This window comes from Drosophila melanogaster, chromosome 3L, assembly GCF_000001215.4.
Source record: "Drosophila melanogaster chromosome 3L".
Lineage (NCBI taxonomy): Eukaryota > Metazoa > Arthropoda > Insecta > Diptera > Drosophilidae > Drosophila > Drosophila melanogaster.
Window position 1 is genome coordinate 12824671 of NT_037436.4, and position 18982 is coordinate 12843652.

Here is an 18982-nt window from a genome sequence, read left to right on the forward strand (position 1 = left end):
ATTTATAGCTGTTGTAAAAATATATATATTATATATTTTATATGGAGTTACTGTAGTTTATAGCAAATATATTTACCTGCTTTGCCAGCAAAGATTGCAACTTAGAATATTGACATTTTTTATTTAATCGATGGTAAAAGTTTATAAACTTGTAAGGAGCAACGCTTGTCATCTTTAAAAAATGATCCCAATAAATAACACAATCGGTTACAACATATTAAATATATTGATATATTTTTATTTTCATCAGTTGTTTAAATTTTTTCATAAATACTTTATGCAAGTTTAACAATGATAGACGGGATTTCTGTGTAGCTTTCAGCGATCATAAAATTAAATTCAAATATCGGTTGGAAAATTATTAAAAAATAATGCGTATATTTTGGTTTTATTAAATAAAATATAAACATCTTCCTCTCGCTAACTTGGCGTAAATAAATATATTGGCAAATGGCGAGGCTTACAACTTAACCGAGCTATGGTAAGTGAATCGACTGAATGCTTCTTGAAATTTAGACCCAAACAGCTACACATACATAAAGTTCATATACATATAGACATACAATATAGTACAATTAGATTAAGAATTATCGAAGAAATGCTTGCAAACACCTTAAAAATCCGAACAAATGCAAGTATGGCTTAAAATTTTGTAAAACAGATTTCGTTGGTTGAATGAATAACACTAAATAAGCATACATACATTATATGGATATATATATAGGTATATATGTTTTTTCTTAAATTGCTGTTGTCTTTTCTATGGCTGCAAAAAAATATTATCGCGGCTTTTCTGCAGTTGACCTTCAGTCTTCGCTCTTAGTTATAGTTTCCTGCAATTTTCTTCATCTTCATCTGAATCTTGCTATGCTTAAACGAAAATCTATGCGCATATTAAATTCTATAAACAAATTCATCCATCGAAAACGCCAAAAGACTTGCACTAAACGCGAACTTAAATCGAACGTATATTAACAGCAAGTTAACAGTGATTTCCGGTCCGTCTTTCGCCTTCCGGATTGCGAATCGCGATTTGCCTTTCGGGCTCCTCAGGTGGACATTGCCCCTTTACTTTTCCGCGGGAATAGCTTGTGGAGTCGACCGGTTGCCAGCCAGCTCCTGCTGAATCTCGTTGAGACTCTTGCCCTTGGTTTCCGGCACGGCGAAATAAACGAATATCACACCCACAACAGTCAGACCAGCGAATAGCCAGAAGGTTCCGCCAATTCCCAGGCCATCGTTCAAGTTCACAAACGTCTTGGTCACCACGAATGCCAAAAGCCAGTTGGATGTTCCGGCCAGCGATCCAGCAAATCCCTTGATGTCGGTGGCGAAGAGCTCTCCCATCATCAGCCATGGCACCGGTCCATAGCCGATCGAGAACATGATGATGAACAGGCACAGACTGGCCACTGGGAGCCAGCCCAGACTCACCACTTGTGCCGCGTCCTGTTTCTGGAGGAAGAAGTACACTCCGATGGCGGTGGTGGAAATGGCCATGGAAATTCCTGAGGCCAACAGCAGGATGCGACGGCCCAGCTTGTCTACTACCAGGGTGGAGACGAAGGTGGCCACCACTTGCATGATACCGATCAGGATCGTTGCCCACTCAGCCTCGATGCCAGTGTTGGCTTCCTGAATTGGAGGGAATGTAATAATTATTGATTTATTTTTGAGATTCTAAAACAATCAAATTCACACTCACCAAAAAGATCCTCGAAGCGTAGAAAATAACAGCATTGATTCCGCAGACCTGCTGGAAGAACATAAGACCCATGCTGATGGCCAAAGCCTTCCGGGTGACGGGTCGGTTCAGAGCAGCCCACACGTTGACCTTGTTGGCCTTGGTTTCCCGGTCGGTTTCACGCAGCTCCGCCAGCTCTGGCTCGTAATCGTATTCCTTGCCACGCAGCCATTGAATGGACTTGATGGCGTTCTCCGACCGATCTTTGGAAACCTGTCGATGGGGATTTGGAAATTGGACATGTTGCATTACACTTGAAAAGGAATTTCTGGTTTTGATGGCAAACTCGTGGTGGTTTCGTATCTTTTAGATATAAACGGTGGGTTTGCCCAAGATTTAATCTTGATTGACTGGCAGATTATATCTGACCAATGGATTAATTTTATAGTGCGCCATTTGAGATATTAATTTACAGGGTGTTTTTTTTCGAAAATAATATATAATATTATAATGCTACTACATACATAATATAAAATGTTCATATAATATATAATATTGTATTGGGGCTTTAAAATTTGTTGTGGAACTGAAGATCTATAAAACTTACCAAGTAGGTGGGCGATTCCGGCATGAAAAAGAAGATGGCGCCAAAGATGAGGGGCAGAATGCCGCAAATGATGCTCAACCAGAATATTTTCACACCAGCTCCGACGGCATAGACGAACAGGATACCAATGGTTATCATCAACTGGAAGAAGCTGCCCAGCGTTCCGCGAATCTCCTTCTGAGCAATCTCACCCGTGTACATGGGAGCGGTCACACAGAAAGCTCCACCGGCGATACCGAGGATGAAGCGCGAGGCATACAGCATACTGACATTGACCGCCCAGATGAGCATGGTCCAACCGAGAATGAAGGGCAGCACCAGAAACAGCATGGTCCACTTTCGGCCAATCATGTTGATCAGGAAGCCAATGGGAATGCACACACAGGCGGCACCCAGGGTCATGGCAGATCCTACCCACGAAAACTGATCCTTGTCGACAGGGAAATCGTATCCTTCGCCGCGATCCACGATCTCCGTTTCGGCCGGCGATGTCCAACCCAGGACGGTACCGGCGGCGAAGGCGCCACCAGCAGCGGCCAATGCGGCCACATATTGTGGCCACTTCTGGGAGTTATTCGAAGTAGACGTGTGCACCATGTTGCCCAGTAGATTCTCCTGATCCTGCAATGGTTGAAGGATTTGATAAGTAAATTGTAAATACTGGCCTAAATTAATAATATTGCATATTCGTTTAATACTTCTATAAGAAGTATTTAAGATTAATGAGCAACACGATCATTGTCCTTGATCAACATATTTCGTTCAAACCGATTCACAATGAAAATTAATTAAATATACATATATCCTTATTTTACATAATACATTACTTTTCACTTTTAATTAGATCTTTCTGCTCTGACCAACTGACTTAGACTGGGGGCCAGCTATTAGCTACCTACAAGTATTATCATGCCATGGTTCTTGATAAGGTCAGAACCCCCGCTCAGTGATTAGGACATTTATTGGAGGTCCGATAGTATTTATTGCACTCTCTCGGCCCCAAAAAATATATACAAAAAGTAACCGGTGGCCATGGCTATGCTCTTCCCATTCCGATTGGGCTCAAGTGCTTCATTATTTCATTATACCAGTCACATAAACAGAAGTAGCCCCCAAAGTAAGGCAGGTTCGCGAGCACTCGCCACTGAATATCATTCATACGCCGAGTGGTCCGGGTCAGCAAGCTTATATGGACAGGAAAATCCCATAAGACACCCGAGAAATCGGTGGGTATATTTGAAGTTAGGGATGCCGCATGGGAAGTTTTAAAGTTGAAACGCAAAGTACTATTATTATGTCCATGTGTTTCCACTTGAATGTTTTTAAGACCGGCACTTGATCAATGAAACTTCTTGTACTTATAAGCATAAGCTGATAGAGTTTCGTAGATAAGGCGGAGATTAAGTAAATGGAAATTACCTAATTAAACGATGGATATATATAGAGTTCTAATCTACATACATTTACCAATAGCTACACGTAATAATTTAAGCCGCATTAAAGATAAACATCATGGCAAAATAACCCCTTAGCCACTCACTTCAAATCCATTCTACCTATAGATATTTCTTAAGATAGTATACATTCCCCTTTTATTTTACTCCACTAGTCAAGGTGTTGAGATCACTCAAGCAGCACCAATTAACTACTCATATATGTAGTGTTTTCACCACATTGTTAACCATACTCATTGACTTCCGTTCATTGGCCATAAATTACCGTGAAATCGGCCTATATATATATGTGTACATTTGGCTTAGGTTATCGCGTGCCTAATCAGCAAGTTGCCCAAATTCCATCTATAAACGTGTTTAAGAATATAGCCGACCGGCATTCAGCGCAGCTTTTATTTATCAAAAGCTTTTTTAAGATATTTTCATGTTTATAAACAGAACAATATGCGGTTGTGCTTTATTTTCTGTGCTTAAAAGGGGCGTGTTTCATGAATGATTAGATACTATTTTAAGTAAACTTGACCTATGACACGGTATTCTAAACATATAAACATATTTTCACTAACTTATAGAAACATAAATATTATATAGTTGTTCAAATTAAATTCTGAATATAGTCAATAGACCAAAGTAACCTAAATGTATCTTACATATCCTCTTACTTTTCTTTTGGCACGTGTTGTACGTGATTTGTACATTTTTTTTTGCGAAAAAAGGGGGCCTGTTCGAATTGTTTTCAACAAATTCAAAGCTTGTTTTTACATTGGAAACATCTACACAATATATTTTGTTGTTCTGTAGCATAGCGTAAATTCCATTTGAAAATAAGTAATAATTGTTGAACTAAATCGAGGTGAAATGCTTTTTTTTTTCTAAATGGATTTCTTTAGAGATTTTTAAATGGATTTCTTTAGAGATTTTCAAATGGATTTCTTTACAGATCTTAGATACAATAGCGCTCATTATCATAATATTTTCGCTTATTGCATATTGCATGTCTAAGAGACCATCGTAAAAGCCATTTCGCGCATATGGGTAATTTATGGCTATTTCTTCGTCGCCTATAACTTGCCTCATCTCATGTGTCGCCGCCCACTGGCGAATCCCACTCAAAGTTCCATTGCCAATCTGGCGACCCACGCGAAACGAAGGAGCAGAGAACAAATCACTTCCGTGAAAATGCACGCCAAGATTTGCAGCTGGAAAAAGGAGAAGGCCATGTGGCAACAGCACAGGCGTATATGTACATATACGCCCACATATTAACTGTCACTTTGCTCTGGTCGACTGGGTGACACACCTCCAGATTGCCAGTCGCGACTAAGCGAAGCGTTCAAATCTCGCGTCTGAAATCGATATCTGTCCACGATTCTGTGCCTTGGTTTGTTTGAGTTCCGTCTGCGGCTAATGTGGTCAATCCATTGCCTGTCTGAGTGCCTTCCTGTCGTTCTGTATCTAAAATTAGTATTACTGCCAGTTAAAGTCCCCCACTTTCGGGTGCTAAGTCCCACCGCCCCCGCAAACCCGTTGATGATACTGGCCAAATGGGCGGAGGTTCAAGTTCGTTTCAATGTCAGTGGCAGGCGCAACAGTGCGCGTCATAAGTAAGAATGGTAATTTAATATGCCTTTTGGCATTCCTCTAAACTGGTTAACTGTAGAGCATAAGCCAATTCCGCTTAAATACTCCATAATTATTGAGTGGTCTAGGTTAATATATGCACAATAATCCCGGGCTATTGCTCATAAAATTTGCATAAAAATAGTTCGAAAAATTCCTACTACATTTTACGCGTATTTATGGAAACAGTGCTTATTATTAAGATTATTTGGTTTTTAAAATACCTTAATAAATGTGCACCCATCTTTTTTTGAATAATTCCTCTAAGGCCTTGAGTATATCGTGCTACTTTCAATATTATACTCAAAACTATTCAAAGTTGTTTTATAATGGCTTAATTTGGTGTGTATTACGATGACAATGAAAGTGAAAACGGTGATGGCTTTATAACCATCATAGCGAACCATTTAGGGCAACTCATTGATATTCAAAAAATGTGCCACACTTCATTATCGAACTGGCCGAGTTTTTTATAATTTTGTGGGTCGCATTTTAAAACGTATTCAAATGGTAGTCATAAAATCATTCCAGTGTCTATATAAGTGCATTTCTTTTTAGAGTTAAAGGGGTGTCGCATTTATTTAATGCGTGTGTTCTTTGTACTAAAATAAACACCCACAAAATTGTTGACTCATTTTGGGAATTCAGTGTATTCAAATTCAAATTTATTTAATGCGTGTGTTCTTTGTACTAAAATAAACACCCACAAAATTGTCGACTCATTTTGGGAATTCAGTGGAACGAGTTTCAATTGAATTTGTCTGATAAAATTCATATATGTACGTATGGTTTCGGTTATTCCAAAACAAAACCGTATTGTGACCATTGTTATTTCTAGTTTCTACTTTCGGGGAATCGGGAATACGCCCCTATTTTTGAAGTGCTCACTTATCACATTATTCTTTGCAAGGCAAAATTAATTTTCTATAGGTAATGATTTGTATTTCATAGCATTTGTTCGCCTATTGTGACCATGTTCAACATAAAACCAAATAAAAATAGAAAGTTTCCACATTGTTTTTGGAACGGAACTCATTAGTTTGATAAGCTGTGCGATCCATCAATGAACGCTTAGCTACCAGAATGTAGCAAAACGTACTGGATTTAAGATAAAGTCCACTGAAAAACATTATTGTGTTTTCATTGTTTATCGCTTAAAATACATGTATGTATGTTAAGCGGATAAGGTATGTGAACTCGTGCGGTTTCAGAAAAGGCAAATTATACTCTATTTTCTTTGTTTGTGCTCTCGCTTGATAGAGATAGCTTTTGGAATTGGAAAAATACTCATTTCAGCCTGATAATTGCCTGGTAAACTATTTATATCTCGTATCTTTTAGCGGCAACATCTTTCTGCTTTCAGCCCCTCATTTACTTCTGCAACAACAAAGATTGTTTGCCTATTTTGAGCAAATATTTGGAGCTACAACGCAGATTTTTAATGCCCTTACATTGGAAAGGCATCACAACTTGATTATTTTATATTGAGGGCATTTGTATATTTGCTGCTTAAGCAACTTTATTTCCTGTCTCGTTTTTCACACTGCGTTAATTGAACTTTCGCCGTGGTCTCTCAGCCAAGGTCAACATCAAAAGATGCATTATAACTTGGCTAACCAGCTGGACAGCGTTAATTAACTAAAGTTAAGCAAGCACTGAGAAAAAAACATAAATACAGAGCACAAGAAATAATTAACGATTAAGTCTTTAGGCTCTGAGCGTAGTAGAAATAGTTTGTTTCTTTAAACATAAGTTTCAACTAATCATAATTTGCAAAATTTCAAACTTATATATGTCTTATTTTTCTCAGTGCTCTTATCTATGAAAACATGCGAATCTTTGCGTACATGTGGTGTGGAGCTGGTGCGTCCATTATCGCTGGCTTTGACGATTTTGACCGGCTGTCTGGAGCCGTACTTGGCTCCATTTTCGGCGGATTCCAGCAGGTGGGAGCTCTCCTCGTTGTTGGAGCCGGACTTTTTGTTGGCCTCCTCGCCGCTGGAGTTGCTCGACGATGCGGTGGACATATCGAAGGGATTATGTAAACTTCGGTAGGATTGCACAGTTACGATGGGGGATATGTATTTCAATATTCTTCGGCGATTATCCGTTAACTTCTGCCCGCTTTTCTCACTTGGAACTGCACTTTAGCTTTGGCGATGTGATAATGTTGAGCAATGCGTCAATGTCTGTGAAATGTCCTTTGGCTTGCGTTTTTTGTCCTTTAACACGTCGGCCACCCACGTAGCATGGAATACTTTAGGGCGCATGCGCATCAACAATCAAACATGTTGCTGGCCAAAAAATGTATTATTTTGGCCCTTCTTTGCCCCTCTAATTAGCCAGTAAACTGGGCGATATGACACGAGTTTCGTTTAAGATATATGGATATTTTTGGATATGTATCGGTTGGCTCATCGATGTTTCCGCAGTGCCACTCGCGAGTATCTTATTTGTGCGCCGGGAGTATCTTTGTATCTTTAACCGCACGCAACGAATGTTGGCTAGCAAATGGCGCGTCAAACAACTAAAAAGGCCTCCGCCGGGCTCTGCTATGTGGACTTGCCGCTCTCCCAGTTCCCCGGATTCTCTTGCTGGCTCTCTTTCGGTTTGGTCTTGGGCCGCCTCGGGAAACTGGTCTGGTGCCGCTCTCCAGCGACCATACATTGGGGTGAAGTCTATATCCATAGGAGGCTATTGACTCTTGGCGGCAAAATCCAAACTGGAATTGCAGGCGCCTACGTTGCTCAGATTTTTGGATTTTTATTTCGGATCGTTCTGCTTGAAATTGCATTCAACGACGCGGCATGGATGTCGCTGTGCGTGTGTGCATGTGCATGTGGATGCAACTTTCGATGCACAGTCCAGCTTATGGGGCGCATCTCCATCTCATGGGTTTACACATTTTGCATCTGCCTCTCCATTAAGTCAAGGCAATGCTGATTTATGCATCTCCAATTGATTCGAATTGTCGAAGGACTATTCCGTAATTAGCTTTGATTGATAACTTTGATGTGAAAGTATTAAACTTTTTGAAAAATTTTATAACTAACTTTATAGTAATATCCACAAACTCAGTGATAATTAATACTTTTGCAGAATATATAACTTCAAATATATTACTTATTATAGTTTTATTAATAGCGTAGATATATACAGGTAAAGACAAAAAAATACATTTGCTTATTATAACAGAAAACCATGGTAAAAGACGATTAAAATGCACTTTTACTATATAGTTGGCCACGTGTCTTTATCTTTACTGAACTTCCGTATGCACAGATAGATTATATATGTAGATACAAAGTCAGACGAACAAATGCATTCGCTCTCCTTCCACCTACGGAATCGGGAAGTACGTGGATCTAAAGATATATCTTTGTACACACTCGATGCTTGTTCAAATTGTAGAATTTCCATTATCATTTCCAATTCCATTTGGCCAGGAGGGAAGTACTGTTTGCCTAGCTGCGAGTGGGTACGTTCAATGGATCACGTTTGTTGTTTGGCCGGAAAATGCGGCTGCCACTGAGCATAATGGATTGCCTCTTTTGGTGGGTAAAAATAAGCATTTTCACGCTTTGGGCCGTTTTAATAAACAAACATGACACTGCTCGAAAGCCATAAATGGGTCAGATAATTAGAAATGGTTAAATTTCAGGAATTTTTATTACGACCTCTCAAACATTAAAATGTTTACATATGCACGTGAAATGCATTCCGCATTTTATAATTTATTCAGGCACATGGTATTTATAAAAGTACATCCAGATACTCAGGAAAGGTTTTGCGCAGAAATTAAAATCTTAAAAAAGACTAACAAATATTTAAGTACACACTTCGATTGTTATAAAAAGAATTTTCAAGCAATAATTATTTTTTTCTTTTTTACATATTTCCATAAAAATACCAATATATTAATATAATAAAATAAACAATTATTGATTGAAAATGTTTTTAAAGATAATAACACGCATAATAGCACATGAAAATGGCTTAAGCCCATCTTTTTTTTTTTTTACTGTACGCACTTTAAAAGTTTGCCATGGTGAGCTTGTTCTAACGCAACCCCGTTATCGTTTTGCAAACGCGCTTGGCGAGCACCCTTAACCTTGTCCTTGTGCCCGCCACCATTAACCCCCCGCTGGTGGCAGGGGGCGTTAACGCGCAGATTGTGGCGGGACTTGGAACACAACCAAACATTTGGCACGCTCCACGATGGGAACAGGCTCGCAGAGCGCCTAAAAGCAGGCTCACCTGCTGCGAAAGCGTTTGCGTAGATACAGAAAGTATATGCTGGCTACTGAAAGTATCTGTATCTACAACCAGCGCACGCAGCACAACACTATACATACTAATTACTCGGTGCGATGGAAAAGGCCAAAAGGGTGAAACGATAAAATACCAACGGCGTTATGCAACAGAAAGCTCATTAGCACTGGGCCAAGTTGACATAGGCTCTGCAATTTGTTGGCCAGTTCAGTGAAACTACGTCAGCAGCAGCTACGTCACGCATTCGCGTTGATGTATCTGATAGATATATATATGTATCGCTGTTTAGAGAGGCGTGCGCCGTGTGACGTCACGAAAGCCAAGCCCCAAAAATCTGAACCAATCAGACGCGTCTACAGCGTAAAACGAGCCCCTTTCGCATGCCAAAGAAAAGTAAATAAATATGTATCATACTTTTGTGTCTGTTTTATTTTTTTTTCTACGAGCAAATGTAAATATTTCTCGGCACTTGCTTACGAAAATCATTCGTTGGCGCACGAAAATCACGCGATTTGCCTGGCTGTTGGTTCAAGTGCAGCCACCAATTATTTCTGCTGACCCACCATAATCACCCACAAGTCAAATTCATTTTTGTTTCTTTTAAGTACGACCTACATTTGAACTTGTGACAGGGCCAACATGATGTAAACAGCTCCGAATTTGATAAACTCTGGTAAGCCAACCGCCGCCAGCAGGCCCAAAATCAATAATTCGTCCTCGACGGCGACCTCAAGGTGAATGTATCTATAGGATATACACATACACAAAAGCGGCTGCCCTGTCCTTGGCAAAGTAAATGCGAGCAAAGACATGAAATTTATCCGTAAACTGGTGAAATTTGTTTTAAAATCACTGCGCTTTATGCGACTTTTATTCATGTTTATTTAAATTAAAGCTCTTTGTTGCTGTAAATGTATCTCTTAATTTTGGGTCAATGTCTAGCTGACGTAGCATAAATTAAAATGTTTATATTATAGTTTAATGTATGTTCTTTGTTTACTCACAGTCAACGATCACAGATTGCGAATTTTTACTGATGTTCCTGAAATGAAAAATTGAAAATTCCAAGTGAGAACGAGTTTAAGAACGCAATTTATATAAAAATAAAAATTTAATCTGCACTCTATTAGTAAATTTAACAATAATATATATATTATATAAAAAAAAATTTTTGATTTACAATTAAAATATTTGTTCATTTATTGTAACTAATAAATATTGTTTTAGATAGTGTCATTTCAAATTTTTGGTTTGCTAACGGACAAAAAGCTTCGTGCGAAAGCTTTCCTTTACAAAAAGGTTTTATTCCTATATTTCCACTTGCAACAGTTGCTCTCAAACTGTGTATTTGAGTAGTGGATCGAACAAGTGTGGAAATGAATCAAACAATTGGAGATATATCGCCAAGTAAACAAGTAAATAAAATAATATGTTATCGTTGAGGAAGTTCCAGAAACACCTGTGTCATTTTTGTTTGTTGTGTTTTACTGGAAATGAATCATAATCCAGCTTCAAAGAGCTATGAAGGGTACATACATTTAAAAAATATATGAAGAAAGAATAAAGAATTCACGCAAACAAGACTCTTTTTTCGATTACTATATAATTGTATTGCCAGCCTTCTGAATAATAATTAAATCAACTTTATAGGCTTTCCATTCAATAAATGTATTCAAATGGCTCTTAACGCTGCCCTGATAAGCGTTTGAACACCTTAACCCATAAATATTTGACAGGGCACAGTTTATCACAACAATGTGCAAGAGGTCTTATCTGTCACCAAAATACATTACCAATTTATTGCCAAAAAAAAAAGAGTGTTGGATGGATGGCTACAACCATCGATCAAATTGTTTATGTTAGTCAGACAGTCAGGCAGACAGCAGAAAGAAGGCAGAATTTTGGCATGTAGGAGGTGCTATTATCACATATCCTTATCACCATGAAGCTCCAGCGTGGCGATATTGGATCCACTTCCCACAAGGGGGTATTTCGGTATCGGCAATTGGGCTTATCGCACGACTTTATCGCAGCCATGTCACCCCCCGTGTATTTTGGCTGCCAGATCGGTTTACGAACCAATAGATTTCCTTCATATAACACCATTCCCAGATATGGTTCACGTTTGGCATTCGAAGTATTTATGTGCAGTCACAAATCGCAGGTCGAGTGCATTATTGGAACGATCAATCGGGGCCTGCGACTGCGACAAAAACTTTTGATTGACAGCTTGTAGAGCTATAAATATGACATGAGATAGTCCAAATCTAGGAAAGAACTGGCGCCGAACACACCCCCCAAAATCATCATCATCATCATCACCACCATCATAATCATCGTAGCAATAGTCACACGCAGCGCAACCTTAACTAGAGATTTCCTTATTAAATTCAGTGAAAAGCGAAAATATTTTAAATATCTGAGCATCGCCGGTCTACCTAGCCGAGAATTTATTAGTGCCAATTGAGCGCACTTTACTTTGATTAAAAGAAATCTTTATGATCTGCTTGCGCTGAGATAAAAATATATAAAAGTATTCTGAGGAAAGTCATTGCTTAAAATGGTATTGCTTAATATGATAAGATTTTATGGATAACACAACACGGCGGATGATGAGTAATAGATGATACAACTTGTAATGCCAAAAGTTTTTAAATCTACTAGATATAACAGAAAACAGATCTTATATGTAATTGGTTAATTTAATCATTAATCTAACTCCTTAAAGATTGAAAAATAGTTCTATTCTTATTCAGCACTTCAAAGTATACGTTATAGCTTATCAACTTTCACTGCGTTGAATTCTTCAAGATCGTCGCTATCAGTTTTTGCGATTAACACTTCGAGATACGCGCGATCAATCTTTGAACTCTGTTGAAATCAACAATACTTGAAATTCCCTTCCATTTGCAGTCTATTTAAACTAATGTAATAACTTTGAATAACTATGAGAGGCTACTTTGTGGCTTAAGAATTAGATTGCCTCATGGACGGTGTAATGCCTACGCCGATGGGCATTGATCAAGCGTGAAGTCGGCCAATGAGCCATGTTCTTGAAAGGTACAAGTTCAAAGATTTGCGTAATGAGCGGCTATCGCCAATGAGTACTGCCATTATTATTATTATTTAGCTGCTGTTGAGATAATCTGCTTATCACATTATTTATAGGCGCCAATTGTGGGCTCGTATTGACGCAGGCTGGATCTTGGGGACGAGCCCCAAAAGATGGCGTGCTATTGAGGCAAGTGCATTCGCCGAGAGTTCACTGGGTTTATCAGCGCCCAGCATGTGGAACGATGTCTGGTGCTGTTGGTCGTCGCAGGCGATTTCAATAAATACACATTATTAATTTATAATTGAACATATTTTCTTCTCGTTTGCCGACTGTTTGTGCTGGGATCCTGGTGGCTGGAAAATGTAAAAAGCTCTACCGATTGCAAATGGCAGTCCCACAAGGTCCGTATAATCCCGAGTGGCTCTGTAGATGACGAGCTGTACGGTAGCTGCAGTTGATTAATACCTTACTCAAATAGTAGAGATGATAAGACAAGACGAGAGATTCTCGTTAGATTTAATGTGTCGCACAAGTATTTTATTAGATTTTCATGCCCAATTAGCACACTTTAGTCACTTTACACCCTTATCATCCACATTTTGCACTTTAGCTTGCTCATTTACAATGAATGCTCTTCAATAAAGTGGGCCAATTCGTGTCATTATCGTATTGAGTTTCAAGATTCAACGCTGATTTCCCACACTTACGAGCTGTTATCACTCGTGTTCAACTTATCGGCGAAGGACAACGCAAGTATGGTTAATATATCTTTTGTTTACTTGATTAATTGTCCCATTGCACAATCCAACAGTCTATTATCAACTGAAACGATGGATAAACAAGATAGCAGCATTCGTAGTAAATGCTTTCGATTATGCCCGGCAAAATAGTTGCCCCACTTGAGAGCGATTCAATCATTTAATCGCATGTTATTACATACCCAAAACTATAATTTCACTTTTGCCAAGGGAAAATGCTCAAGTGAAAAATTACGGAAATTTGAATCTAAATGGAAATTATAGACATGCCTTTTGATTTACTATCTTTAGTTTGGTTCGTGCGGATGGAATTTTCTTTGACACTTTGTCATGTGTTTTCTTAGCCTGATAACAGAAATATCGCCTATTTCTAGACAAATACGAGTCTTTTGACTCGAACGACAAACAAAATTTTGAAAAAAAAAAAAACTGATAAGAAATTAAGACCACACAGAAGGCTCGTCGAATTATTCCAATGTTTTATTTTAAATTTTAATAAATAATTCACGCCTCCGCCCATGAAAATCTTAATTAACATTGAACCCAAGTACAAGGTTAAATCTAATAGTTTTGTTTTGACATTTTTTTTTGTCTCCGGGCTGAAATCTTCAAGTACGAATCGAATTAATCTGTGGAATAACCGAATTTATATGTAATATCGCTTATCAGCGATTTCCGCAATTCAATTAATTTAGTAGGGGCAGCGTGAAAAGAACAAAGAACCTTATTGAAATAAGCCGACACCAAAAACGAGTTTTGCTGCAACGATAATGAGCCCGTTACGAAATCTTCAAGAAAACAGATGCACATTTATAAATACAACCAAAATGAATGTTATGCCGTTTTTCGAAAAGTTAAATATGGAGAATTTATATATTTGTTAACGAGAACAAAGGTTTTAAGCTAAATATAAAAGGAGTCGCAACAAATGGCTTACGTTGAAATAGTAAGGTAACTTATTTAGTAAATATTTGATATTATCAGCACTCAGAGTTTAAAACACATTTCTATTATGCAATTCCTTTTGCAATTTCCTTTGCAGATTAGCTGAAACAAAATAGTTTAGCTCAAAGTTGAAGTGACATTTATAACGGCAAATTAGCAGTTTTAATTTGCACCCGCTAATCTGGCATTTAATGATCCATTTCCGTTTGCTGAACTGATCGCCTCAGTGTACTAAAGGTAATCTGATATATGTCAGTGCGTAACTCGGCAGATCCATATAAAAAGTGAATTGAATTGAAAAGTAGTCATCAGCGTCACTGCAGTTCATTGACTGATTGTTTTAGTGGATGGAGGAGAGCTTACAGGTGCGGGGTGCGCGAATTATTTGTTGATTTATCGAGTCTGACTGCGATCTGATTAGTATTCGCACAGAATTCGCGGAAAACCCCAAAACTTCCGTAGATGGAACAGCTGATGGGAAGAGGAACTTTTACAAAAGTTCACAGAGTGTATAATGTAAATGCTACTTTAAGTACGTAATGCTGCCGGTTAAAATATAATTCTCTACATGAGCAAATCAGAAATTCTGTAAACGAAGTGCGAATTGTAAAATTAGCAATTAAACAAGATTATCTCAAAAAAATCCAGTACGTATGTATTTTCATTCATATTTTAATATGATATTAATTTTTGAAACGTGAACGATGTTTGAGTAATGCACTTAACAACAGAGATCAACGATCCAAACGGCATAAAAAAGTGGTTTTGAACTCTTTTCAACTTTGCTTAGAGTGAAATTGTGGAATTTCTATTTGTCAATGAAGGGGCTTGGTTTTTAATATGTAAAAAAGATAGGGTAAATCTATTTTATATATTGATGTCTATAAATATTTCTAGCAATAAATTGCCCAACATTTCCTCACCGCCGAAAACTTTTCAACTTGTTTGGCTGCAGGAAAATATCCCACATTTTCTTAGCCAAAGTGTGGGTGTCGCCAACAGTTTATGCGCCTTTGATTTTCCAACTTGACGTCACAGAAAATTCTTACGCATTATTTTTAGCATTCTTGTAGCCAGTGCGTTGAGTTAAATTCAAAAAGATACATATAAAGAAAGATTAGGATATATGCAAAATTAGCCACATGAACTTGACAAAGAAATGTGGCATTTCACTTTCGTTATGCAAATAGTTGTCAACACCTTCCATTGATTAAAAGCCAATCACACAAATGAGTCAACATGGCCAAGGCCACCGGAATGTATCTGTATCTTGTAATCGCATCTATGTGTGGGTCACTGCAGTTTGTTTACATTTGGCAGGTGAAACGACCGAGTTCCCTGACGTCACAATGCTTCGATTGAATTACAACCACCTACCGCCACTTTCCACCCCCTTGTCAATTACCTGTCGCGACACGTGATGTTAATTTCTCCCATTACACTGCTTTTCATTTTGATGCATTATGCATTGTGGCAGAGGGAAAATCTCACATTCCACGCCGCTAATTTTCCAATATGCAAATCTAGGGATAACATCTCCATTTCACCCAAAAATCCCCTTTTTGTTTCTAGATAATTCACTGTAAAATAGTGGTTTTGCACTTGAACTAGACCGAGTTAATTGGATTTGGTTTTTTGCTATGTGCACCTGCACAAAGTGTTGTTTTTAGTGGATAAGCACCTGACTCGTAAAATAATGTAAATGGATTGACTTCGATGAACCAAGCGAGTTTGGTTACGAATAAATGAAAACCGTAGAAAGAGGGTGTAGTGTAAACAAAGTCTGACTAATGTTTACTTCTTATTTACTTTCCATTCCGCAAGCTATATCGACAAAATAACATTGCACATTCTTGGTATAGCCAAGAATCCTTATAAAGGCAAATATTATCTTAGTAAAATGTTAATGTTAACAATGTTTAAAAAATTCTACAAGTTGAGATAAGGTTTTGCAGTTTAGAAGTATCTCGCGGTTGAATAGTTAAAAAACCGAAGAGCTTTGATAAATTAAATACGCTTCCTTTGAAGTTTACCGTTCTACTTAATCAGTTACTTTCTTTTTTGGATCAGGGTCTACAATTTGAAGTGCACATAAAGCCCATTCAATCGATTCCATTTACTTATCAGCGCAACGAAGTTGTTTCCAAGGCAATCGAATGGGGTTCTATCAACTTATCAATTGATCTACAAAAACAAAACTTTTTATTTCGAGTAGAAAATGTTGCGAATTTCTCGCGATTCTCCAAAGTACGTGATTCTATTTCCAGTTTTTATAATACCCCTTCCCATACTAATATAAAAAAATCGAATTTTGACAATAACTTGGTTGGAAAGGTTTGCCCAGTGGGTTTTTTTCAGATCGCTGGGCAGATACCTGGAAGTACTTTGCGGTTGGGAAACTTATGTTCGGGAATTTAACGCTAGCAGAGTGGGATGGATCATGCCATAAATAAGTGTGTAGATCGTGTATTTTATGAATCGAATTTGTTTACAGACCATGTGGACATTTGGCACGTTCCAGTGTCTCATCAAGTTTACGCTTAACTCAGCACAAAGCTTTTCCCCCATCGAAGGCGGAATAACATGTTCCCCACTCGACCCTATAGACATAGTTCAGTTCCCAAACGCATGTCACAGTCCCTAATTAATCATTGTTTACTGTCGAAACATTCGCATGGCAAGTGCTTAGACTAGGGAGCTCCAACCCCTGACATATTTCTACTACACAAATTTAAAAGAGGGAAATGCGCTGATTGACCAAGTGCACCACTTTCAATTTTACACAATGAAATGGAAAAGACACGAGAAGCCGCTTAGAAATGGTTTACTTCTCCCTCTTTCTCTATGAATTTATGTATTTTTCACAATTCTTTTATACAATTCTTTTACTGGTTGTAATCTCTATCTGCGCTAGTACTTAGAATATTAAAGTGTAATACTTTTTATCGGCAAACAACATTTTTTTGCGTTGACGCTCATTTTAAAATTTCATTTCCTCTCGGCTTCATCTGTGACGTCAAAAAATATATATTTCCTAATGCTCAACAAGTTTTCGATATGTTTTTATATATTAATGGTAATCTGTGTTAATTATTTATTGTTTGGTTTTCAGTATCCCGTGACAAGGTAAAACTATATTACTATCGCCAATTGTATCATAAATAAAATTGAGTTAATTCTAACTATAAATTATAAATAATCGTGAAACTTAAACCTAAAAATTAATTTTTAACACTTTTGATTGATAGAAACACTTAACTATTCGAAATTTCGTAAAAATTCCAGACTTGATTGGAATTTAATTATATCAAAAATTTTGAAAACTTGTTTAAAATTTCAAAGTTTAAATATTAAAATCTCTTAGAATAAGTCATCATAAAAAGTCATTAGTGCAAAAAAGCATCGCATAATCAGATGAATTCTTTTTTCAATATTTTAAAAACAGTGGAAAATTTTGAAAATATAAACCTGCTATTTTCACACAGGTTTCACATTGATATGGGTACGTATATTTGTACTAAAAATGAACTCAAGTTGTTTCAGGTTTCTGTATTTATTTTGAAATATTTTTCTGCTTTTCCCCCTAGCCGGTAATTTATCACTTTGTCCGGCAGATTGGTATAAATTTTGGTGTTCTGTGTTATTTGTCGCTTTTTCGGAAATGCCAATGGCTCTCAAACTACGTTCAAAAGACCGGGTGAAAATCGAACTTACCCGCGTAAAAAACAAAAACACGAGTTTTGTTGTTGCCCCTGCAGCTTCCCACTCGAATTCGTGAACTTGAATTGTCCTTTGAAGAGAGAGACTTTCCTTTATCTCCCCTTTTTTTTCGATTTGTTCCGTTTTTTTTGCACAAAGAAAGTGCACGTAATTATATTAAAATATACAGCGGCGGACGAAATTACAGTTCACATGCACGCACTTAAAACACCCCGTTACTTGGACATGTACGACAAAATCAGTGGTTCGTTCCAATGGAATCCTCCTGCGGGCTTCTGGAACAGAACCGCGCGCCTCGAATTCGCAAAAACGACTGATAGCATTGATATAGACGGGCCTCCCTCGTCGACGTTCGCAGCGGCACAGCGGCAGAAAAGCACTCCAAATACACCGATGCACAGAGAGAAAATACGTGCTGTTTATGGCTATTCATTCTTTGATGGTATAAGAGAGATATTCTCTTAAATACCAAAAGGCTCTGTAATAATTAAAGAGGTATAATAACGCCTATTAGGTTGAAAAAATATGTTAGGCCAATTCAAAAACAGAAGTGATTTTTTTCCGTGCTGCGTAGTACTTTGTTTTTGCTTTGGGAAATTTACGCTCATGTTCTTATTCTCTCTTTCATCTCCCCCTTTGCATATGTAGTTGTTGTTGTACTTTCATCTCTCAGTAATTTTGTTTTTGCGGTTACGGCTTATTCTAAATTTCCAAACGCGCTTTAAGTACGATAAACGTTTCGTTGACGTCACAAATATTGGGTAAACTCATAGGTAGAGTATGGAATTTTATCACGTCACTGAAATATGTGGGAGAGAACGGGGAGGTAGAGGGGTCAAAGGACACGGGGAGGCAGGATGCTGTTGG

At 37.9% G+C, this 18982-nt stretch overlaps 1 protein-coding gene across 3 annotated transcripts; it reads right to left on the bottom strand.

The window, feature by feature from the left end:
• Positions 1–209: 209 nt before the first annotated feature.
• On the bottom strand, positions 210–18436 carry nebu (nebulosa). Of its 3 annotated transcripts, NM_168523.2 has the most exons (5): positions 18110–18436; positions 10642–10679; positions 2292–2912; positions 1706–1957; positions 210–1635 (listed from the first exon to the last, which is right to left on the bottom strand). In NM_168523.2, exons 3-5 carry the CDS (start codon positions 2886–2888, stop codon positions 1069–1071), a joined length of 1416 nt encoding a protein of 471 aa, NP_729843.1. In that variant the 5' UTR covers positions 2889–2912; positions 10642–10679; positions 18110–18436; the 3' UTR covers positions 210–1068. The 3 variants fall into 3 exon arrangements, with proteins under 3 accessions (NP_729843.1, NP_648605.1, NP_729842.1); NM_140348.2 differs by lacking the exons at positions 10642–10679; positions 18110–18436 and adding an exon at positions 7213–7881; NM_168522.2 differs by lacking the exons at positions 10642–10679; positions 18110–18436 and adding an exon at positions 3119–3174.
• Between the last annotated feature and the right edge of the window lie 546 nt (positions 18437–18982).

What these genes read in the sequence shown, in the direction of transcription:
- nebu (NM_140348.2), bottom strand. Translation starts at nt 7,392, where the DNA reads ATGTCCACCGCATCGTCGAGCAACTCCAGCGGCGAGGAGGCCAACAAA. An exon ending in GCACCAGCTCCACACCACAT is followed by an intron (nt 2,913 to 7,212) that starts GTACGCAAAGAT and finishes CAACCATTGCAG; the next exon opens with GATCAGGAGAATCTACTGGG. An exon ending in CGGAATCGCCCACCTACTTG is followed by an intron (nt 1,958 to 2,291) that starts GTAAGTTTTATA and finishes CCCCATCGACAG; the next exon opens with GTTTCCAAAGATCGGTCGGA.